We start from the raw sequence: 18,375 nt of genomic DNA on the forward strand, positions 1-18,375 counted from the left end.
ATCAGGAAAGTATACAAGAGGTGACTGGGGCAACCTTTGTAACTCGGGCAATGTGTTATGCAATTGCCAATCACTTACCATTTGAAGAGTAAATATCAGGAGGCACCATGGATGTTCCAAGCAGACATTAATGCACTCATACGGTAGGAATGAAAAACACAGTCATATAACCAAAGCTTATAGGCTGAGTCTCATCTGCAGCCTGGGAAAAGGAGGCAGCAGGAGAAGTGCATTTTTCATAAAGCCAAAAAAGGGGAGCCTGGCTGAAATCAGTGGGCTAGAAATACAGCACAATAATAAGTCCTACTGAATTGAGTGGGTCTTACACCCAGGTATGTTGAGTCAGGATTGCAGCCTAAATCTAGATCTAACTCAGCTTGTTCAAAATTATGTGACTACATAAAGACTACCACTAGCCTCGTAAATACTTCCGTGTTTCCCCTTTTTAAAGACACCGTCCTATTACTTTTTTCCCTCAAAAAACCACAGGGTGGCTTATTTTCGGTGGGATGTCTTTTTTTATTATTACGGTTTTTATGGTACCTTATGGTCTCCTCGGCCGGGCCGGGCCGCTGGCTTGGGGCACTGCTGGGCACTTTGAGGTGCTGGGCGCTCCGCGCGCTCCAGCACCCGTTTCCAGGTGGCGGGATGGCAGGCCTCCTCGGCTGGGCGGAGGCAAGGCTGCTGGCTCTGGCGCTCCACCCGGCGCTGCTGGGCGCTCCGTGCGCTCCAGCAGCTGGTTCCAGGCGGCAGAACGGCAGGCAGGGCCGTTTTAAGTATATTTGGCGCCCTGGTGCCGTGGTGTGATGGATCCCTTCGGCGCCCCCGTCCCGTTTCCCAGTGCGGCGGGTGGCCGGAGCTGCGCGGCTTGGCCGGCGCACGCGCGCCGCACACAGCACAGCTGCCGGGGGTGCAGCTCCGCGGCGGGTGGGCGGTCGCAGTTTCACAGCGGGTGAGTGGGCACAGCTGTGCAGCGCCCCCTGGCAGGCGGGTGCCCTGGTGCCCTGCGCCACCCAGCCTGGCTGTAGGGCCGACCCTGACGGCAGGCCTCCTCCTCCTGCTGCTGCAGCTGGCATACTGGGTCCCACTGGCTGGCTGTGGTGCTCCACATGGCATGGAGGTATGTCTTATTTTCAGGGTATATCTTATATTTTGTAAAAGGTTAAAAATCCTGCCATGGCTTACTTTATGACTATGCCTTAAAAGGGGGGAAACAGGGTTCTTGTAGGTAAAGGATGGAGAACTTCTGGCTCTCCAATTTTTCTGGACTCCAAGTCCCATCAGCCACAGCCGGTATGGCCAACTATGTCTAGAGGGGTAGGTAAACACTTACTTTATGCACCAGTTAAATTTTTAAAATTTGGATTACTTTGAGGAAACATATATTAACTTATTAAAAAGGTAAAGGGGCCCCTGACCATCAGGTCCAGTCGTGTCCGACTCTGGGGTTGCGGCGCTCATCTCGCTCTATAGGCCAAGGGAGCCAGCGTTTGTCCGCAGACAGCTTCCGGGTCATGTGGCCAGCATGACAAAGCTGCTTCTGGCGAACCAGAGCAGCGCACGGAAACGCCGTTTACCTTCCCGCCGGAGCGGTCCCTATTTATCTACTTGCACTTTGATGTGCTTTCGAACTGCTAGGTTGGCAGGAGCTGGGACCGAACAACGGGCGCTCACCCTGTTGCAGGGATTCGAACCGCCAACCTTCTGATCAGCAAGCTCTAGACTCTGTGCTTTAACCCACAGTGCCACCTGGGTCCCTATATTAACTTATTATTAATAGCATTTGTATCTAATCCATTGGCAGCTGTGTATGCCTCATTTTTTAAACAGAGATTAACCCATGTTCGTAGAATTGTAGAATTGGAAGGGATCCCAAAGGTCATCTAGTCCAACCCCCTGCAGTGTTGCTTTATTACCTGCATATCTCAACTCTCCTCGGAAGAGCTCAATGCAGTCCAGGCAGCTTCCACCACCCCTCCTTTACCTTCACATGCTCAGAAGCACTCTCTCCTTTCACCCCTTGGTTGTTCCTTGGTGGCTGCTCTCAACCTTTGCAACTCCCAGGCTTTAGGGAACTGGCTGCTTTGAATTGAAGGCACTGCGCTTTCTTTCTTTTTGTTTAAAAAACAGATTCAATTCTGTCAACGTCTAATGGGTCTTTCTAAGTTTTTAGCAGCTCTTCTTTTTATATGTAAGTCGCCTCGAGTCCCATCAGAGGGAAAGGCGGGGTATTAATATATGATACGGAGGAGGATGGTAATAATATGCAAGAGGTTCCCGCGTGCACACAGCGCCCTCTAGTGGCGGGCAGGAGCCGCACGCGGCAGCGCCCCCAATTTCAAACGGCGCGGGACTATGGGATGGCGGGCTGCGCCGGGCGCCCTCTGCTGGAAGCCGTTGGAAGCGCCGCAGCCGGGCTTGCTCGGCGCGCGCGGAGACGGCTCCGCCTGGGCAAAGAGCGAGGCGCGCCTCCGCCGAGCGGGATAAAATAAGGTACGCGAAGCGCCGCCGCAGGGCCGGATTCTGCTGCGTTCAAGGGCAGGTGAGCCGTGGGAAAGGGGATCTTGTTTCGCAAGCCACGGCTTTCCTTTGCAGCGAAGGTCGCTCGTGCACTCTCGGTGCCATAGCTGCCAAGTTTTCCCTTTTCTCGCGAGGAAGCCTATTCAGCATAAGGGAATTTCCCTTTAAAAAAGGGAGAACGTGGCAGCTATGCTCGGTGCTCTTTGCAAAGGTTGGGTGGCAGAACAAAAGAGAAATGAATAAGAAAACCCTTGATTTGGTTTTGAGAAATAAAAAGGTGAAGGCTTCAAAAGCGGCAGAGAGACGCGCCTTTGAGCATGTGCAGAGTCGCTTGATTTCCCCTTTGAACAGCGTTTTGCAGGGCGCCATAATAAAAGGATTTGTGTAAATCCCTTGAAAACCACTTCGTCCAGCCTCTTGGGTCTTGGGCAAAGGGAGTCGAGGCAGGACTCGCCGGGCTCATTTCCCGTCGGGCAAACGCGAAGAGACCGCGCGAGTCTGCCCGGTTTCTCGTCCATTGTGGCTTCCTGGTGGTCTGTCTGTCTGTCCGCCAGAAAATGTGTCCATTGCGGGATTACGAAGGCTGCTTCAAGGGAGGAGGCGATACTCTGCGTGGCTCTTGGGCTCTTTGGGGGGGGGGGGAAGCTGTCCTGAATATATGCAAAATGCCTTTCCTAAACAATCAGTGACCACACCTAGTCTTTGTAGCCTCCATAGGTTTTGACTACAACTCGCATCAGCTCCAGTCAGGATCCAGCCTGGTTGGTGACTGCTTGATTAAAGAGTGTCAGAGAAAGCCAAAAGAAAGAGCTCAGAAAAAGGAGAATGGTCCTTGGACCCAGGGGACAAGTCATCTCCAGAAAAGATACCTTTGACACGAACTGGTCTCCCCTTTTCTCTTTTATTGAAGAACAACAGCATGTTTTAATGCCACCATGATCACAGAGGTGCCTGTGGAGGGGATATATTGAGTGAAAATGCATTGTACAGTATTGTAACTTTTGAATAAATGTGGGGGGGGATGTGAAAATGGTTAAATACATTTCTATCTCTTCCAGCTCTTTAGAGGAAGACTTATGTGTAGCCAGGAGAGGGGAGATTTAAACTACTTGTTTATATTTTGAAAAGCAATGAGTTATCCAGAGATCCTGTTCTGAAATTAACTTTAGTTTCTTCACACGCCTCTTCATGATTCAGTTTATGGGAGAGAAGATGAGACTGATTCCAGGAATTCTACATTGGAGAAAGGACAGTTTGCAGTAAACAATTCTTGCTTTAGAGGCACAAGTAGGGAAGCCAGAACTTGGTTCAAAGTGCACACTATTACAACACTATCATAAATATTTAGAGTTGGAATTCAGCTGAATCATTGCCAAAGTGCAGACTTCTCCATCCATAAATTAAATAACAACATGTTCTGGTTTTGGGATTTTTTTAAAAAGAAAATAGTTTGAGATGAATTTGCCACTTACTATGTTTTCCCCAAAACAATTACATCTCATTCCATTTCTTACAGTAAATAACCAGCCTTCTGTTTTGCCTGCACTCATTCTCAAAGGAATCATCCCATGTTGTTTGTTCTGATAATCTCATTTACAAGATAGCCGCTTTCAGGAGGCGATGGATGGTCCTCTTCTCCACCACTGGAATCCAAACAAGTCTTATTCCACAACCATTGCATCTCCTAATATCCCCATTATAGGACCCAGGTGGCACTGTGGGTTAAACCACTGAGCTTGCTGATCAGAAAGTCGGCGGTTCGAGTCCCTGTGACGGGGTGAGCTCCAGTTGCTCGGTCCCAGCTCCTGCCAACCTAGCAGTTCGAAAGCACGTCAAAATGCAAGTAGATAAATAGGAACCACTACAGCGGGAAGGTAAATGGTGTTTCCATGTGCTGCTCTGGTTTGCCAGAAGCGGCTTTGTCATGCTGGCCACATGACCTGGAAGCTATACGCCGGCTCCCTCGGCCAATAATGCGAGATGAGCGCGCAACCCCAGAGTCGGTCAAGACTGGACCTAATGGTCAGGGGTCCCTTTACCTTTTTAATATCCCCATAGCTTCTAAGTTAGTACTGAAATGCCAACTTACATTCTTTAGAGCTAGGACTAAATCCATCCCTACTCATGGTTTGTTTTCATGGAAGAAGCAGGAGGCTATGGCCACATTTAGATGACCAAATTCTGTCTAACCAGGATATGCACACATTTCAGGCAGATTAATGGTGCAAAAATATGGGTTGGTATTTTGATGCTGACAACATCATATGGATGCTGTGAAAAGCTTGTTTGCTTGAGGAAGACTGATCCCACAGTAAGCAGCCATCTGGAGGTACCGCAGGGTTGCTGGCTGTATATTATGAAGAACTTGGCTTTGAACTTGGCTTTGGTGAAACATTGCTGTGTTCCCCAAGAGATATTTAGACACATTTAATTATTTGACTCTTCTGTAGGTATTAGGGTGCTCTACCCAATGAAAGGTGCCTTTGGTTGTAATTTAAGAGTCAGAGTTGTGTTCTTATCTAAAATGTAATGAGTTGGGAGTGTGCTTTGCCACTATGTGTGTGTGTGTGTGTGTGTGTGTCTGTCTGTCTGTCTGTCTGTCTGTCTGTCTGTAGGTTTTACCATATAATATCACTAGATACAGAAATGTGGGAGAAAGATCCTAGAATCACTTGTAGATGGAGAGATGGTGGCAACCCAAGAGAACCTCTGAGTTGCATTGGGAAGGGGGGACACGGAGATAATGCGCCATGAAACAAACGGGTTCTACTGTGTAGAAGGGTATGGAGCTGCAAAACATCTTGCCGGAAATCTGTGTCTGTAAGTTTTATTTTATTTTATTTTAAAGGAGTTTCAGTCTCTGCCATTTTTCTTTTCAGGTATTTTCTTTTTTTGAAAATGAATTTTTCAGCTGAAGACATTTCCTTTTCAAAGGTGACCATTGCCTTCTTTACGGTGGCTTCCATTTTAATTTCTATACGAATTTTTATGAAGAGCAAGCAACCTCGGCCACCAGGACCTTGGTCTCTGCCAATTGTGGGGAATCTTCTCCACTTGGGAGAGCATCCCTACATTTCATTTGATCGCATGCGGAAGAAATACGGAGATGTGTTTCAGATAAAGCTGGGAATGGTGCCAGTCGTGGTGGTTAATGGACTGGATGCAGTGAGGCAGGTGCTGCTTAGAGATGGGGAGAGTTTTGCTGCCCGACCTGACATGCACACCTTTTCTTTTTTTGCTGATGGAGAGAGCCTGTCATTTTCTGTGAAGTACGGAGAAAGCTGGAAGCTTCAGAAGCAAATTGCCAGCAAAGCTTTAAGGTCACTCACCAAATCAGAAGCCACGTCTTCCACTTGCTCTTGTCTGCTGGAAGAGCATGTTTGTGCTGAAGCTTTGGAACTGGTGAAAACCTTCATGGAGCTCTCCAAGCAGGCTGATAGCTTTGACCCTGCTGACTCCACTACCTGTGCAGTTGCCAATGTTGTCTGTGCCCTCTGCTTCAACAAAAGGTATGACCATGACGACGAGGAGTTTCGATGCATGCTTAAGGTAAACAATGATTTCATAAAAGCATCAGGCGCCTTCAATCCAGCTGATTTTATACCATGCCTTCGTTACCTCCCGCTGCCTGCCGCAAAGGCTGCTCGAGAGTTTTATGGGAAGTTCAACAACTTTGTTGCAAAACGTGTAGAAGACCACTATACCACATACGATAAGGTAAGCTTTCATCTGTGGAGGCTGAAAACACTGGGGGTGGGGGTGGGGGGGTTCTTCAGGTAGCATGACACTTATCATGACAGGAGATTACGCCTGCCATAAACATTGAAAGGGTGACTACAGGAATGCAGTATCTTTCTGTTCAAACACTACATTTCTACAGTTTGTGGCAGAGTAGAATGGCAACTTAGTTCACATTTCTCATATTAACATTCCTAACATTCCAGACATGTGGAAGGTTGACATGTGTTTTAATCTAGTTTTCTGCTTATCATTGATTTTAATCACTTTTGAATGTTATAAATAGTTGTTTTAAACTGTTTTAAAAATAATTTCATTTTTTGTAAACCACCTTGAGGATTTATTACAGTCAAGTGGTATATAAATCTTGTGGGGGAAACAGAACTACTGTATTATTTCCTAGACATGCAAATATTCTATCCAGTTTCTATAACAGCTAAAGCATAGTTTTAACTAAATATTTTTAAAATTATTTTTAAAATTCTGATCTTCTTAAAAAAATGAAATGCATTTTAATGAAGTGACTCACTGCTTCCCTAATGAAAACAACTTGGTTAAAGAAAATGCAAATTAACATTAAAAACACATTACAAATGGAGCAGTAGCAATTAAAAGAAAAAATAGAAGCAATGGGGCAGAGAAAAACAACTGCTATTAGCTCTGGAGGGGAGACTGCACAGGCACAATCCTGGTGTCTGTATCCCTGGCCACCCCCCCCCCATCTCCACCCCCTGGAGTTCTGGGATACTGATTTTGCATCAGGAAATCTGAGGAGGAGGAACGATGCATATCAGTTCTTGGCTCAAAAAACATACCAAAGTACTGTGTCCAGTTCTGGGCAACACAATTTAAGGAGGATATCGACAAGCTGGAATGTGTGCAGAGGAGGGCAAGCAAGATGATCAAGGGTCTAGAAACTCTGCAATTCTATGATTCCTGCTCCAGAGACTAGGACCTGAACCAATGGCTTCAAGTTACAAGAAAGGAGATTCCTACTAAACACTAGGAAGAAATATCTGATGGTAAGAGCTGCTTGATGGTGGAACAGACGTCCACAAGAGGTTGTCATGGAGGTTGTCAAGCAGAGGTTGGAGGACCACCTGTCATGGATGATTTAATTGAGATTCCTGTGTTGCAGAGGGTTGATCAAGATGACCCTCAGGATCCTTTCCAACTCTACAATTCCATGTTTCTATGTGACTTTAAGGGGAAACATTTTGAAATGCACATTTTTATGTAGTTTAAAACAGAAGTCACAGATTAATGTGGCTTCTGTCCAGCCCTGTGTGAGATTGGGAGAAGATAACATGCTTGTACTGTCAAGAGAAATATCATTAGCTTTCTTTTGTGTGTATTGACTTGGCAGTAAATTCCTGTGACTTGAATGTTACTTAGGCCAATACCTTGCTATGAAGTCTGGCTAGGATTGTTGCCTCAGGAATTTATCATTATGCTTGACATTATTAACAGCTGATACTTGCTGTTTTCTTTTCCAAAATAAATTTTGTCCTAAGAGTCTGAAGCCCTTGATTTGGCTGGGAGGGGAAAAACAAGATAGATTCATTATATGTAGGATTAAACAAATTATAGGCTGCCAAGTAAAAAGTGATTGGATGAAAATAGCATCAAGGGTTTTGTTTGTTTCCTTTAGAACCATCTCAGAGACATCACGGATGCCCTGATTAGTGTAGGCAATGAAAAAAGAGAGGATGGAAAAGGTCCAGCTTTATCTCATAAAAAGATAATAGTTACAGTCAATGACATTTTTGGGGCTGGTAAGTATGGAACATTTTTGCCACTCTGAGAGTTTTAAAACATGACCCTTAAAACACAGCTGCCTGCTGTTGACATCTGATCTTTTAGGTGAAGAGCAGGTGAAATTTTTGTAGAGACCATATAAAGGCTCCTATCTTTGTTGGTGGATAGACTAAGTATGACGTAAAATTCATGAGATTTTTTAAAAGTATACATTAATTAATTGTAGTCCTCTTGCCCAGTATCTTCTATGTAGATGGATTTTGCGTCAATGTCAAAATGGATAAACTTCAGCAAAGTGTGTTAAATTTTTTCGAAACAAAATGAAAAAATTCCTTCCAGTAGCACCTTAGAGACCAGCTAAGTTTGTCATTGGTTTGAGCTTTCGTGTGCATGCACACTTCTTCAGATACTTTCGTGCATGCACATGAAAGCTCATACCAATGACAAACTTAGTTGGTCTCTAAGGTGCTATATGGTGCTGGAGGAGACTCTTTAGAGTCCCATGGACTGCAAGAAGATCAAACGTATCCATTCTGAAGGAAATCAGCCCTGAGTGCTCACTGGAAGGACAGATCGTGAAGCTGAGGCTCCAATACTTTGGCCACCTCATGAGAAGAGAAGACTCCCTGGAAAAGACCCTGATGTTGGGAAAGATGGAGGGCACAAGGAGAAGGGGACGACAGAGGACGAGATGGTTGGACAGTGTTCTCGAAGCCACCAACATGAGTCTGACCAAACTGCGGGAAGCAGTGGAAGACAGGAGTGCCTGGCGTGCTCTGGCCCATGGGGTCACGAAGAGTCGGACATGACTAAATGACTAAACAACAACAACAAGAAGGTGCTACTGGAAGGAATTTTTTTATTTTGTTTCAACTACGTCAGACCAACATGGCTACCTACCTGTAACTTAAATTTTTTCAACACCTAAAATATAGAATTGGTTTCACCCCCTAGAATGAAACTCAACATAATCCACTTTAACATTTGATAGGAATGTACTGTATGTCTGAACATTTTCTTGGACCATTGACAAGGGGTAGAATTGCAAAAATTGACTATCAAACTGGGACTGGCTGTAAATTTCAGTGAAAATGGATCTGTGCCCTGAATTTGGCATTCGGCTAAATAAAATGATGGCCAGAAATTGAGGACCTGATGACAAAAACTCCATCCTACAATGCCAATGACACATTGCAACTGTGGGGAACAGAGCCATTGAGTTGTGCCCAACATTGGGGGAGTCTGCCATGCATGTGTGATGTCACACACACACCATCCCTCCCACCCACCCACCCAACCAGGGTGACTCAGCCCCCCCACCCCCACCCCCACCCCTACCTTTTGAAAGGCACCCTGGCCATTGTGAAAGGGACGCACAGGGCGAAGACACAGCCCTGGCAGAAGATGCGTGTGGTTGTGGAATTTTGAGGGTGCCCAGCCCCCTCCTTGAAAATTTTGGGGGTCCTCGGTCCCAGCTAGAGGGCACACCTGGTGGGGAAAATGCTCATGCAGGCATGGAATTATCCTGGACCTGGATTTAAGTGAACAATTAGCAATTACCAGTAGTACCAAAACATGTCAAATCATAACGGTCTAGTCAATTTTATATGGAAATGTATGGATTCTGGTCCGTGATGGAATATCTTTTGGGATATGTGCATTATGCCTGCAATGGATTTCAACATATAGAAATACCAAAGTGTTGTGTGCAGAATAATAATGTAACCATCACATATCCTGACACTTCCTTTATTTTGTAGGCTTTGCTACACTGTCAGTATGTTTGCAATGGATATTTTTGTACCTGATAAGCAATCCGGAAATTCAAACGAAAATTCAAGAAGAAATTGGTAATGTTCTTGATTAAATCGATTAAATTGAAAATGGATTAAATACTGAGGCCCTTATCTGTGAAGCACAATGCTTGAAACATGCTCCATTTTGTTCTGTGTAGATGCAAAGATTGGAGAAAGACCACCAAGGTTTGAAGATCGGAAAGTTCTACATTACACAGAAGCTTTTCTTCACGAAATATTTAGGCACACCTCCTTCCTGCCCTTCACTATTCCTCACTGGTAAGAAGCAGAGTTGTAGAGCAGTTTTGTTTCAAAGTTCTGCTCATATGACTACTTAATGTTTTGCATGGTGCTTCCAACACAGAACTGCCAAGTTACCTTAACTGACTGCAATGCAATCTATATCTTCTTTGCTACAAGGAGTGGGGTGTGGATGGTTAGGCATTGCGGGCGGATTAGGGTAGAGGTGATGGGGAATGAGGGGGTAACTATTTTGGGGTTCAGTATGCATGGAGTTTGTTACAAATCTGCTGAAATACCTTGTATATTTTTGATGGACCCCATGTAAAACCCAAGAATTGTTAGCACTCTGCCCACCCCACCCCTTCCCTAACTTCCCATCACTGGATTCTGCCTTATCATTAAATACTGGGGCTTGACCACAGAAGTAATAGTCCAGATAATTTTTGCCATCATCAACTGAATTCTGTGTCCAGTAGAGTACTGAAGAAAGAAGGGTCTTATTTTATGAAGAGTTTCCCTAGCTTATAGGTAAAAGATGTGGCTTAGGATATTTGTCCACCCTCTTACACTTACCTAAGATCCCCTAGCCATCCCCCAATACTATAATGCTCTTAGCCCTAAAGTGACCAATTGCAAGAAAGCCACTCAGGCAAAACTGTTTGAAATTCACCACCAGCACCACCAAAAATGTTTTATTTGTTTAAATGCCCTATATTTATTTGTTAATAAAACACATTAATTAATTAATCACAGGAATGACCCACAGCAACGCGTGGCCGGGCCAGCTAGTAACAACATAAAATCTAAGCAACCCTTTACATCAGCAGTGATGGACCCAGGCTATTCTTGGTGGTTCCTTTTGTTTGTACCATGAGCGTAGATCAGTGTGGAGCAATCCTAAATTATATTTCTAAAAGGTAGGGGCCTATCAGGATCCTTCACTCCCTGCCCCTCGCACCTTGTCCCTCTCTATCCCGACAGGAACTGTGTGAGCGGGATGGGAATACAGGACCGTGTACAAAACACAGAAACCTGCAAAACACAGTTCTGCCACCACTTCCTTAAACACTAAGTGACCATAGGGCAGGAGACAAGGAAGTCCACTCCAGCCTTTACCAGGTGCACTTAGCATTGCATACTTTATCGTACCACAGACAGAAATTCAACAGGTAAGGTTTTGTAGTTGCAAAATTCTGGCTGACTCTACCGTGGCACAGACAGAAATTCAAACAATAGGGTAGGTGACTAAGCAGCTTAGGAGCTGTAATTAGCTTCCCCTCAGCAAAGCACAAAAGACTCAAAAAACAGAAGTCCTTTCCAGGATTTATTGTAAAACAAGACAGCTTAAAACTTTTTCTTTAAAAAGTTACAAACATAAAACAAAAACATTATTTAATATTACTATCTAAGATACATATGAACCGTTAGCAATTCAGAAGCACAGCAAGAGATCAGAACTTGGTTTCAAAGCGGCTAAGTGTCAACTGGCAAACTGCATGATGCGATGTTGCTTTGGCAAGTTGCAAGTTGCAAAGTGTCATTTTACATCTCAGAGCCAGGTATCTTTATACTAATTTACCACGAGGGGTGAGGGGTTTTTGATCGATAGCCAATCCTCATTGGGCTCCGCTTTAAAATCACCAATAACAATATGGGCGAACTATAACTCATGGGGCACACACAGCTGTCCGTGTTTTGACTTTCCTCATGGACCTTGAAATAATTGAGAGAAACTCCCTAATTTTCCCATGTCCAACTGACACAGGTCCCTTGATCTTTTATAATCCATTCCACATCCCCCAAATACCACAGCTTCCTCCTTTCGTGTGTAAATCAGTGTTAATTAGATAAAATCTCTGGCCTTCCTTATAGCCCCCAGGCCATTAAATCACACCCTTGGAGTAAGGCTGGGGGGGAAAGAGAAGAATCATAGAATTGGAAGAAACCACAAAGGCCATCCAGTCCAACCCCCTGCCGAGCAGGAAACACCATCAAAGCCAGGCATCCCCAAACTTCGGCCCTCCAGATGTTTTGGACTACAATTCCCATCTTCCCCAACCAATGGTCCTGTTAGCTAGGGATCATGGGAGTTGTAGGCCAAAACATCTGGAGGGCTGCAGTTTGGGGATGCCTGATCAAAGCATTCTTGACATATGCATGCCAAGCCTCTGCTTAAAGACCTCCAAAGAAGGAGACTCCACCACACTCCTTGGTAGCAAAGAAGAGTTCATTTTAAAGACACCAGACCTGCTTTCTCAGAAAATCATGGGATTTCTTCTTTTCCCATGAGGCCACATGAACCAGAGTTTAATATTATATTTTCCTACATTCATGACAGGGCCACGGGGTGATCTCTCACCATTATCTGCAGATTGCTGTGAAGCTGTTGTGCAGCTCCACGTATCACAGTGTTGAACAAAAGTGATGTGCATGCGCTTGTGTGTTTGTTTCCAGTACCACCAAAGATGCCACTCTGAATGGGTACCATATTCCCGCAAAGACTTGTATCTTCGTTAACATGTATCAAGTAAATCATGATGAGTAAGTAACAATACTATTTTTTAAGAAAAGGCATTATAGTCAGGGTTTGCTTGTTTTTTCTTGTGTCTGCCGCGCCTAGAACGTAGGGTGGACAGGGCGTGGCGGAGAGGGACTTGTCTTGGAGGGCCTAATGAATTTCTGAGCATGGCAGGTAGAAGCTCCTATTGGGCCAATGGGCAGTAACACACGTCCCTGCTGCTTTCCAGGCAGAGAGTGGAAGATGAGAGGTGGCAGGGAAGTCAGTGTTGTGTGGTCAGACTGGCAGGAGTGCCACGTTGGCTGTGCACTGACAACCCCATCCCAACAATCTCCCTCCATGCTGGCTGCTCTTGACTCCCACCTTGTGGCTTCTTGCCATTGGAAGCCATAGCCAAACCTCTTCCCTGTTTGGTTGCTATCAGGGATTACCTTTGCTTGTTAGGGATATTGCCTGTGTCCTCTCTGGTTGCAGCACTCCCAGCAACACAAGGGGCATTTCAAGCATCTCCCAATGCAGGGGAGGGCAACCATTTTTCTCTTGAGGGCAGCATTCTCTTGGGGGCAATCTGTTAGAGGTCATCAGTGAGTCAAACGCAGTGGTGAGCAGGACTAAAACCAAAAGCTTTCTCTCTTTCTGAGCCCTTCTCTCTGTGCCCCAATGACAGGAACATTGGAAGGTGCTTTATACCCAACTGCTCCATCGACTTCAGTATTGTCTACAGAAGGGCAACCATTGGTTGTCCAGATGTTATTGAACTACAGCTCCTGCGAGCGCAAACAAGCAGTAGCCTGGGATGATGGAAGTTGTAGTTCATCAACATCTGGAAGGCCAGAGTTCCCCAACACCTGCTCTACACTGACTGGGAGCAGCTGTCCAAGCACATTCCGAGCCCTACCTGTTGGGGATTGAACTTGGGACCATCTGCATGCAAGACGTGCTCTGCTGCTCTCCTACGACATCTGCCTTCATGTGTATATGATCCCATGGAAGGGTGACCTAATCTCTACTTCCTGTTTGCTTTTGAGTCTTTTGGGCAAATATAGCTTAGCGCTTTTATCAATCCATTTCAAACTCATCTCTGCCTCCACAAGGGATATTGGGTTTTTTTCTTTTAAAAGTGGGATTCCCAAAAGTTGAATTAAAAATCTCAATGGACTGTTGCTTTGTTCATTGCTTAGGTGTTGCTAAATTTTGTGAAGCATAACTTAAATTAAGTGTTCTACATTGACTATAGCAGCCATCTTTGCTTCTTGTAAGAGTTGGGACCTCTAAAATATGGTGTGTTCCCCCCTTTTCACAACAGATCTTTATGGGAAGACCCTTACTTGTTTAAACCACATAGATTTCTGAATGAAAATGGAGAGCTCAACAAGAGCTTGGCTGAGAAGGTATTGATCTTTGGAATAGGAATACGAAAATGTTTGGGAGAAGAAGTCGCCCGCAATGAAGTCTTTGTCATCCTCACCACCATCTTGCAGCAGTTGAGGCTGGAGAAACCTCCTGAAGATCATCTAGATCTGAATCCAATTTATGGGCTGTCCATGGCACCTAAACCATACCGAATTAAAGTATTATTGCGCACTTGATTGTGATGAAGGGAACAGCTTTGCTTTCAAAACTCAATGATAATGCAATATGATGCAGTGAAAACTAATCCATGAACCTTGTGTGACTATATTGCATCTATCAGGAGAACCATGCTGGGGTTTTTGCTTAATATGATTTTTTAAATCATTTTTATTAGTTTTCCAATATAAACAGCCAATTAACATATTCCAATTTAAAAAAACACACTAAAAAAAGGAACAAAATTGTAGTCCAAATTATTAATTACTATTTTTTTTCGGGCTTCCTCTTGAAGCATATCTCTGATGTCTCATTCCTGCTTCTTCTTCTTGTTCTCCTATTTTCCACATTCCGATTTTATCACTTTAAAGTTCTCCATCCCTGGCTATGCGATTCTCAATCATGTCCAAAATCATATATCCTTACATCCATCAAGTCCAGCTGTATTTGTAAATATATATATATATATTTACAACTGTCTATTTGGCAGCGCAACTTTTCCTGCTTCATTCCAATCTCCGTCCGGGCTGTTATCTGTCTTTGTTTGAAGTTTAATGATGCAGCAACTCCCGTATTATTAAGTTGTTAAGTTCTTCCCATCTGGGCTGTTGTCCAAATCTGTCTTTGATGTTAGGCATATGTTTGCATATTGCAGTGTAAATGAACTGTATTCCACAGATGTAAATCATTTGACGATCAATCATCAAATGATTGACCACACAATCCCCCCTCCCGGGCCCTAGGAGAGGGGCTGCTAGACATCTATTTAGCCTTCTTTCTCGTACTTAATGAAGAGTCTGCAAACAGATACACTATGTTTTGTCCCAAATTATTGTCTCAAATCATTACAATGTCAGCCAACGAGCATCTCCCACTTCCCTCGAAACAGGGAAAAACTCATTTTTCTATGCTGCCTCACAAGCGCCATCTTGTTTCTTCTTTTCTTTGTGAAGTCTTTCCAACCAATTAAAGCTGTGCAGTTGAATATGTAATTATAAATAGAAGTCCATCTGTACTCCTCAAAGTAAATTAGGTTTCTTAATGAGGTTTGGTGTAGAAAACCAATTATAAGTATTGAAAAGAAAAAAAGAACATACCAATCATTGTAATCCAAACATCATGATGAGAATCTCTTTGAAGTCTGAGCTTAAATGCCAGGGACTGTACAATTCTGCAGGTCTTCTTCTGTTGAAACTATGTCTGTTTATTGTTCAAATCTAATTATTTTATCAAAACAGATATTCCCGGCTATGGGAATGGCTTTGGAGAGTGCCGGCCATGTCGTGCTCTGGGACCCAGTGTCCTGCCGCTTGCACAATGCAAGCTGGCAATCTCGGACAATCTGCGGGTCTGCGAGACAGTCCTCCCTCACCCTGGGGAGTCTACCAGGGCTAATTACCCCCATATCAGCCCTGAATTACTGGCATGGCCAGGATCTGATCGTATGGGAGTCAGCCATTTCCCACCACTGGAAACAGGAAGCCCCCCTTAATATGATTTTTTAAAATCACTCTGATGACAGGTATGAGATAAGCTAGAGAGTGAATTTAATCCAGGCTTTTCATGAGCAAGTTGCCCATATATCTTTTATGATTTGTCTTGCAGGGCATATAACTATGGGAGGAGGGGAAATGCAGATGAGTGAAAGAGTGAAAGGCTCTTCTGCAGCACCCAAGACCCTGAGCTGGTGGAGGGAATTGCTGCTCTTAACTGGGTCTCCTGACAGGGGTGCCAACTTGAATGAAATGTTGTGGGGGCCCAGGTAAGCCCCACACCACATAATCGATCACACACACCATTTGAATGGGAAAGCCCATCAACTTTGTGGAGGCCTGGCCCCCTCAAATATTTTATTGTGGGGGCCGAAGCCACCACAGCCCCTAGGAGTTGGCTCCTATGGCTCCTGATGTTACATCTAATGGCTTCTGTAACAAGGTGACCCAGAGGTGTTTGAGCCCGCAGCTTGACAAACCACATTCTTTCTGCGGCTCCCCTGTTGAAGCCACGTACACTGGAATTCCATTACAGGAATTGGGGATTTCCCTGTAAGAGAGAGAATGAAGCTAAGAAATAAGCAAAGGGGAATGTGTACCTAAGCAAAGAGTTGAAAGTGAGAGACTGTTCCCTAGCATGTGGCAGAGGGCAGAGAAAGAGACTGTGAGATCTTACTCTGGAAGGTATTGGCACCATTCCAGAAACTGGTGCCTGTGCTGAGCTGATGTCAGTTGCTGCAGTTGAAACCATCTGGGCAGCACCAGCTTGGGGAAGAGGTTGCAAGGGCAGGTATTTGGCCTCAGGACTCTTCTCCACACATGCATTCTTCCATCTTGCAGTTTTTCTCTGGAAAAATAGCATTAGCAAATGGATATACTTCCCCACATAAAAAATTCATTGCTCTTGTAACGGCACAAGGTAGCTGTAAACTGTTACTAAACAACTTTTCATGGTTTCGTTATTGTTGCAAGAATCGGTTATGGCTGATGCAAGTCTGTTGCTTCTTGCATACATCTGACAAAGTGTGCTTGGGTCCTCAATAGGCTAGGCCCAGAGGGTTTTCCTTTCTTTCTAGGCGGTAATCAACTTACCTTCCAAGTCCCGGACTGCAGAATCCGGGACCGGCAGCCGTGTGACACCGGAAGTTGTGTTGACGTAACTTCCGGTGTCGCTTTGCTCTTCTATGGGCACCAAAAATGGCCGCCGCCGGCTTCGAAAGTCGCTTGTACGCATGTCAGGAAGTGCGTCAATGCAACTTCTGGTGTCGCTCCTCCCATCTATGGGCACCAAAAAGGGCCGCCGCCGACACCGGAAGTCGCGTCTATGCACTTCCGGACATGTGTAGATGCGACTTTTGAAGCCAGCGGCGGCCATTTTTGGTGCCCATAGAAGGGCAAATCGGAAAGGGAAAAAATGGCTGCCGGCAGGAGAAAAACGGGAGACGAAGTGATATGGGGGACCACCGGGAAAAGGTAAGTAAAAACGGGGGTTTCCCGGGGGAAACGGGGTACTTGACAGCTATGGTACTCAAGGGTACACAGTACTGGCACCTCTTTTGTTGCTGCTGTTAAGAAGTGTGACACTTAGTGTTAACAACATCATGGTGTACTACCAGCACCTATTTTTCTAGGAAAAAAAGCACTGGTTGGGCCAAATATTTTTTTTTTTAGATTTTTAAGATGTCACAAGTCTTGTCATTATTTTAAACTCTGTTTGCCTTATTGCTTTACATTAGTTCATTGAGCAATTGATAGACACCAGGGCCAGCTATATCTATAATGTAAGCCTAGGGTATTCCACTATTCTTATGCGGGTATTTTTATGAGGCAAAAGCCATTCAAAAAGTTCATTTAAAAAGCAAGTAAGTGGCAGAGGCAGTCACCAAACACAATCTTTGACTTTAACCAGAGTGAATGGGGAAAGAATTTTCAAGGTGGCTTCTAAAATAAAATGTGTTGGCAGATCTTTATCCCCCTGAGGCTTGTTGAATGCTTGAACAAGCCTTCCTCAACCTGCAGATGTTTTGGACAACAGTTCTAATCATTCTTAAATAATCTCTAACAAGCACTGTTTGTTTCCTTATGCTCTGGTTTGGATCACTCAGATCATCTGATGGGCCACTTCTGGTGGTTCCCGATGCCCATGGATCACTCAGATCATCTTCTGGTGGTTCCCGATGCCCATGGAGTTTGGTTGGCCTTTACTAGGGACTGAGACTTTAGTGTATCAGCCCTGCTCTGTGGAACTCCTTGCTAGTAGAGACTTGGCAATTTTCATTAATGCCGCCTTTTAGATGTCTTCTAAAAATGATTTTAGTCAGACCTTTGCCATGGGAATTTCTTTTCTCTAACCAGTATTGATGTTTTACCTGATGTTTTTATTGACATTTTTATTCTCTTTATTGTAACGTTGTTTTCTGTATTCCACCTTCTGTCCTGCTGTGGAAGTGTAATCTATAAATATTTCAATAAATACACAATTGACAATGCTGGCTGTGGCTGATGGGAATTCTAATTCAAAACACTCGCAAGGCACCAGATTGGGGGGGGGGATGCCTAAGTTTAGGAAGGGGGTAGCAATTTGGGTGCGGGAGGAAAGTTTGAGAATAGTTTGTTCTCCAACTCCAAGGACAATCCTTTTCAGATCAGAGATTTATATTTATTCTCAGCAGACAGGGACTAATATAAAGAACTACGGTACTTCACATTTATTTTGAAAGGAATGAGCTGAGAGCTTCAA

At 44.5% G+C, this 18,375-nt stretch overlaps 1 protein-coding gene across 2 annotated transcripts; it reads left to right on the forward strand.

Moving 5' to 3' along the window:
* The first annotated feature begins 2,417 nt into the window (after nucleotides 1-2,417).
* LOC118076906 (cytochrome P450 1A1-like) lies at nucleotides 2,418-18,169 on the forward strand. 2 transcript variants are annotated; one of them, XM_035100087.2, is made up of 7 exons: nucleotides 2,418-2,493; nucleotides 5,400-6,237; nucleotides 7,910-8,033; nucleotides 9,777-9,866; nucleotides 9,971-10,091; nucleotides 12,510-12,596; nucleotides 13,880-18,169. In XM_035100087.2, exons 2-7 carry the CDS (start codon nucleotides 5,419-5,421, stop codon nucleotides 14,160-14,162), a joined length of 1,524 nt encoding a protein of 507 aa, XP_034955978.2. In that variant the 5' UTR covers nucleotides 2,418-2,493; nucleotides 5,400-5,418; the 3' UTR covers nucleotides 14,163-18,169. The 2 variants fall into 2 exon arrangements, with proteins under 2 accessions (XP_034955978.2, XP_034955977.2); XM_035100086.2 differs by having other exon boundaries at nucleotides 2,430-2,542.
* Nucleotides 18,170-18,375: the final 206 nt, after the last annotated feature.

The sequence above is a fragment of the Zootoca vivipara genome, chromosome 11, assembly GCF_963506605.1.
Source record: "Zootoca vivipara chromosome 11, rZooViv1.1, whole genome shotgun sequence".
Classification (NCBI taxonomy): domain Eukaryota; kingdom Metazoa; phylum Chordata; class Lepidosauria; order Squamata; family Lacertidae; genus Zootoca; species Zootoca vivipara.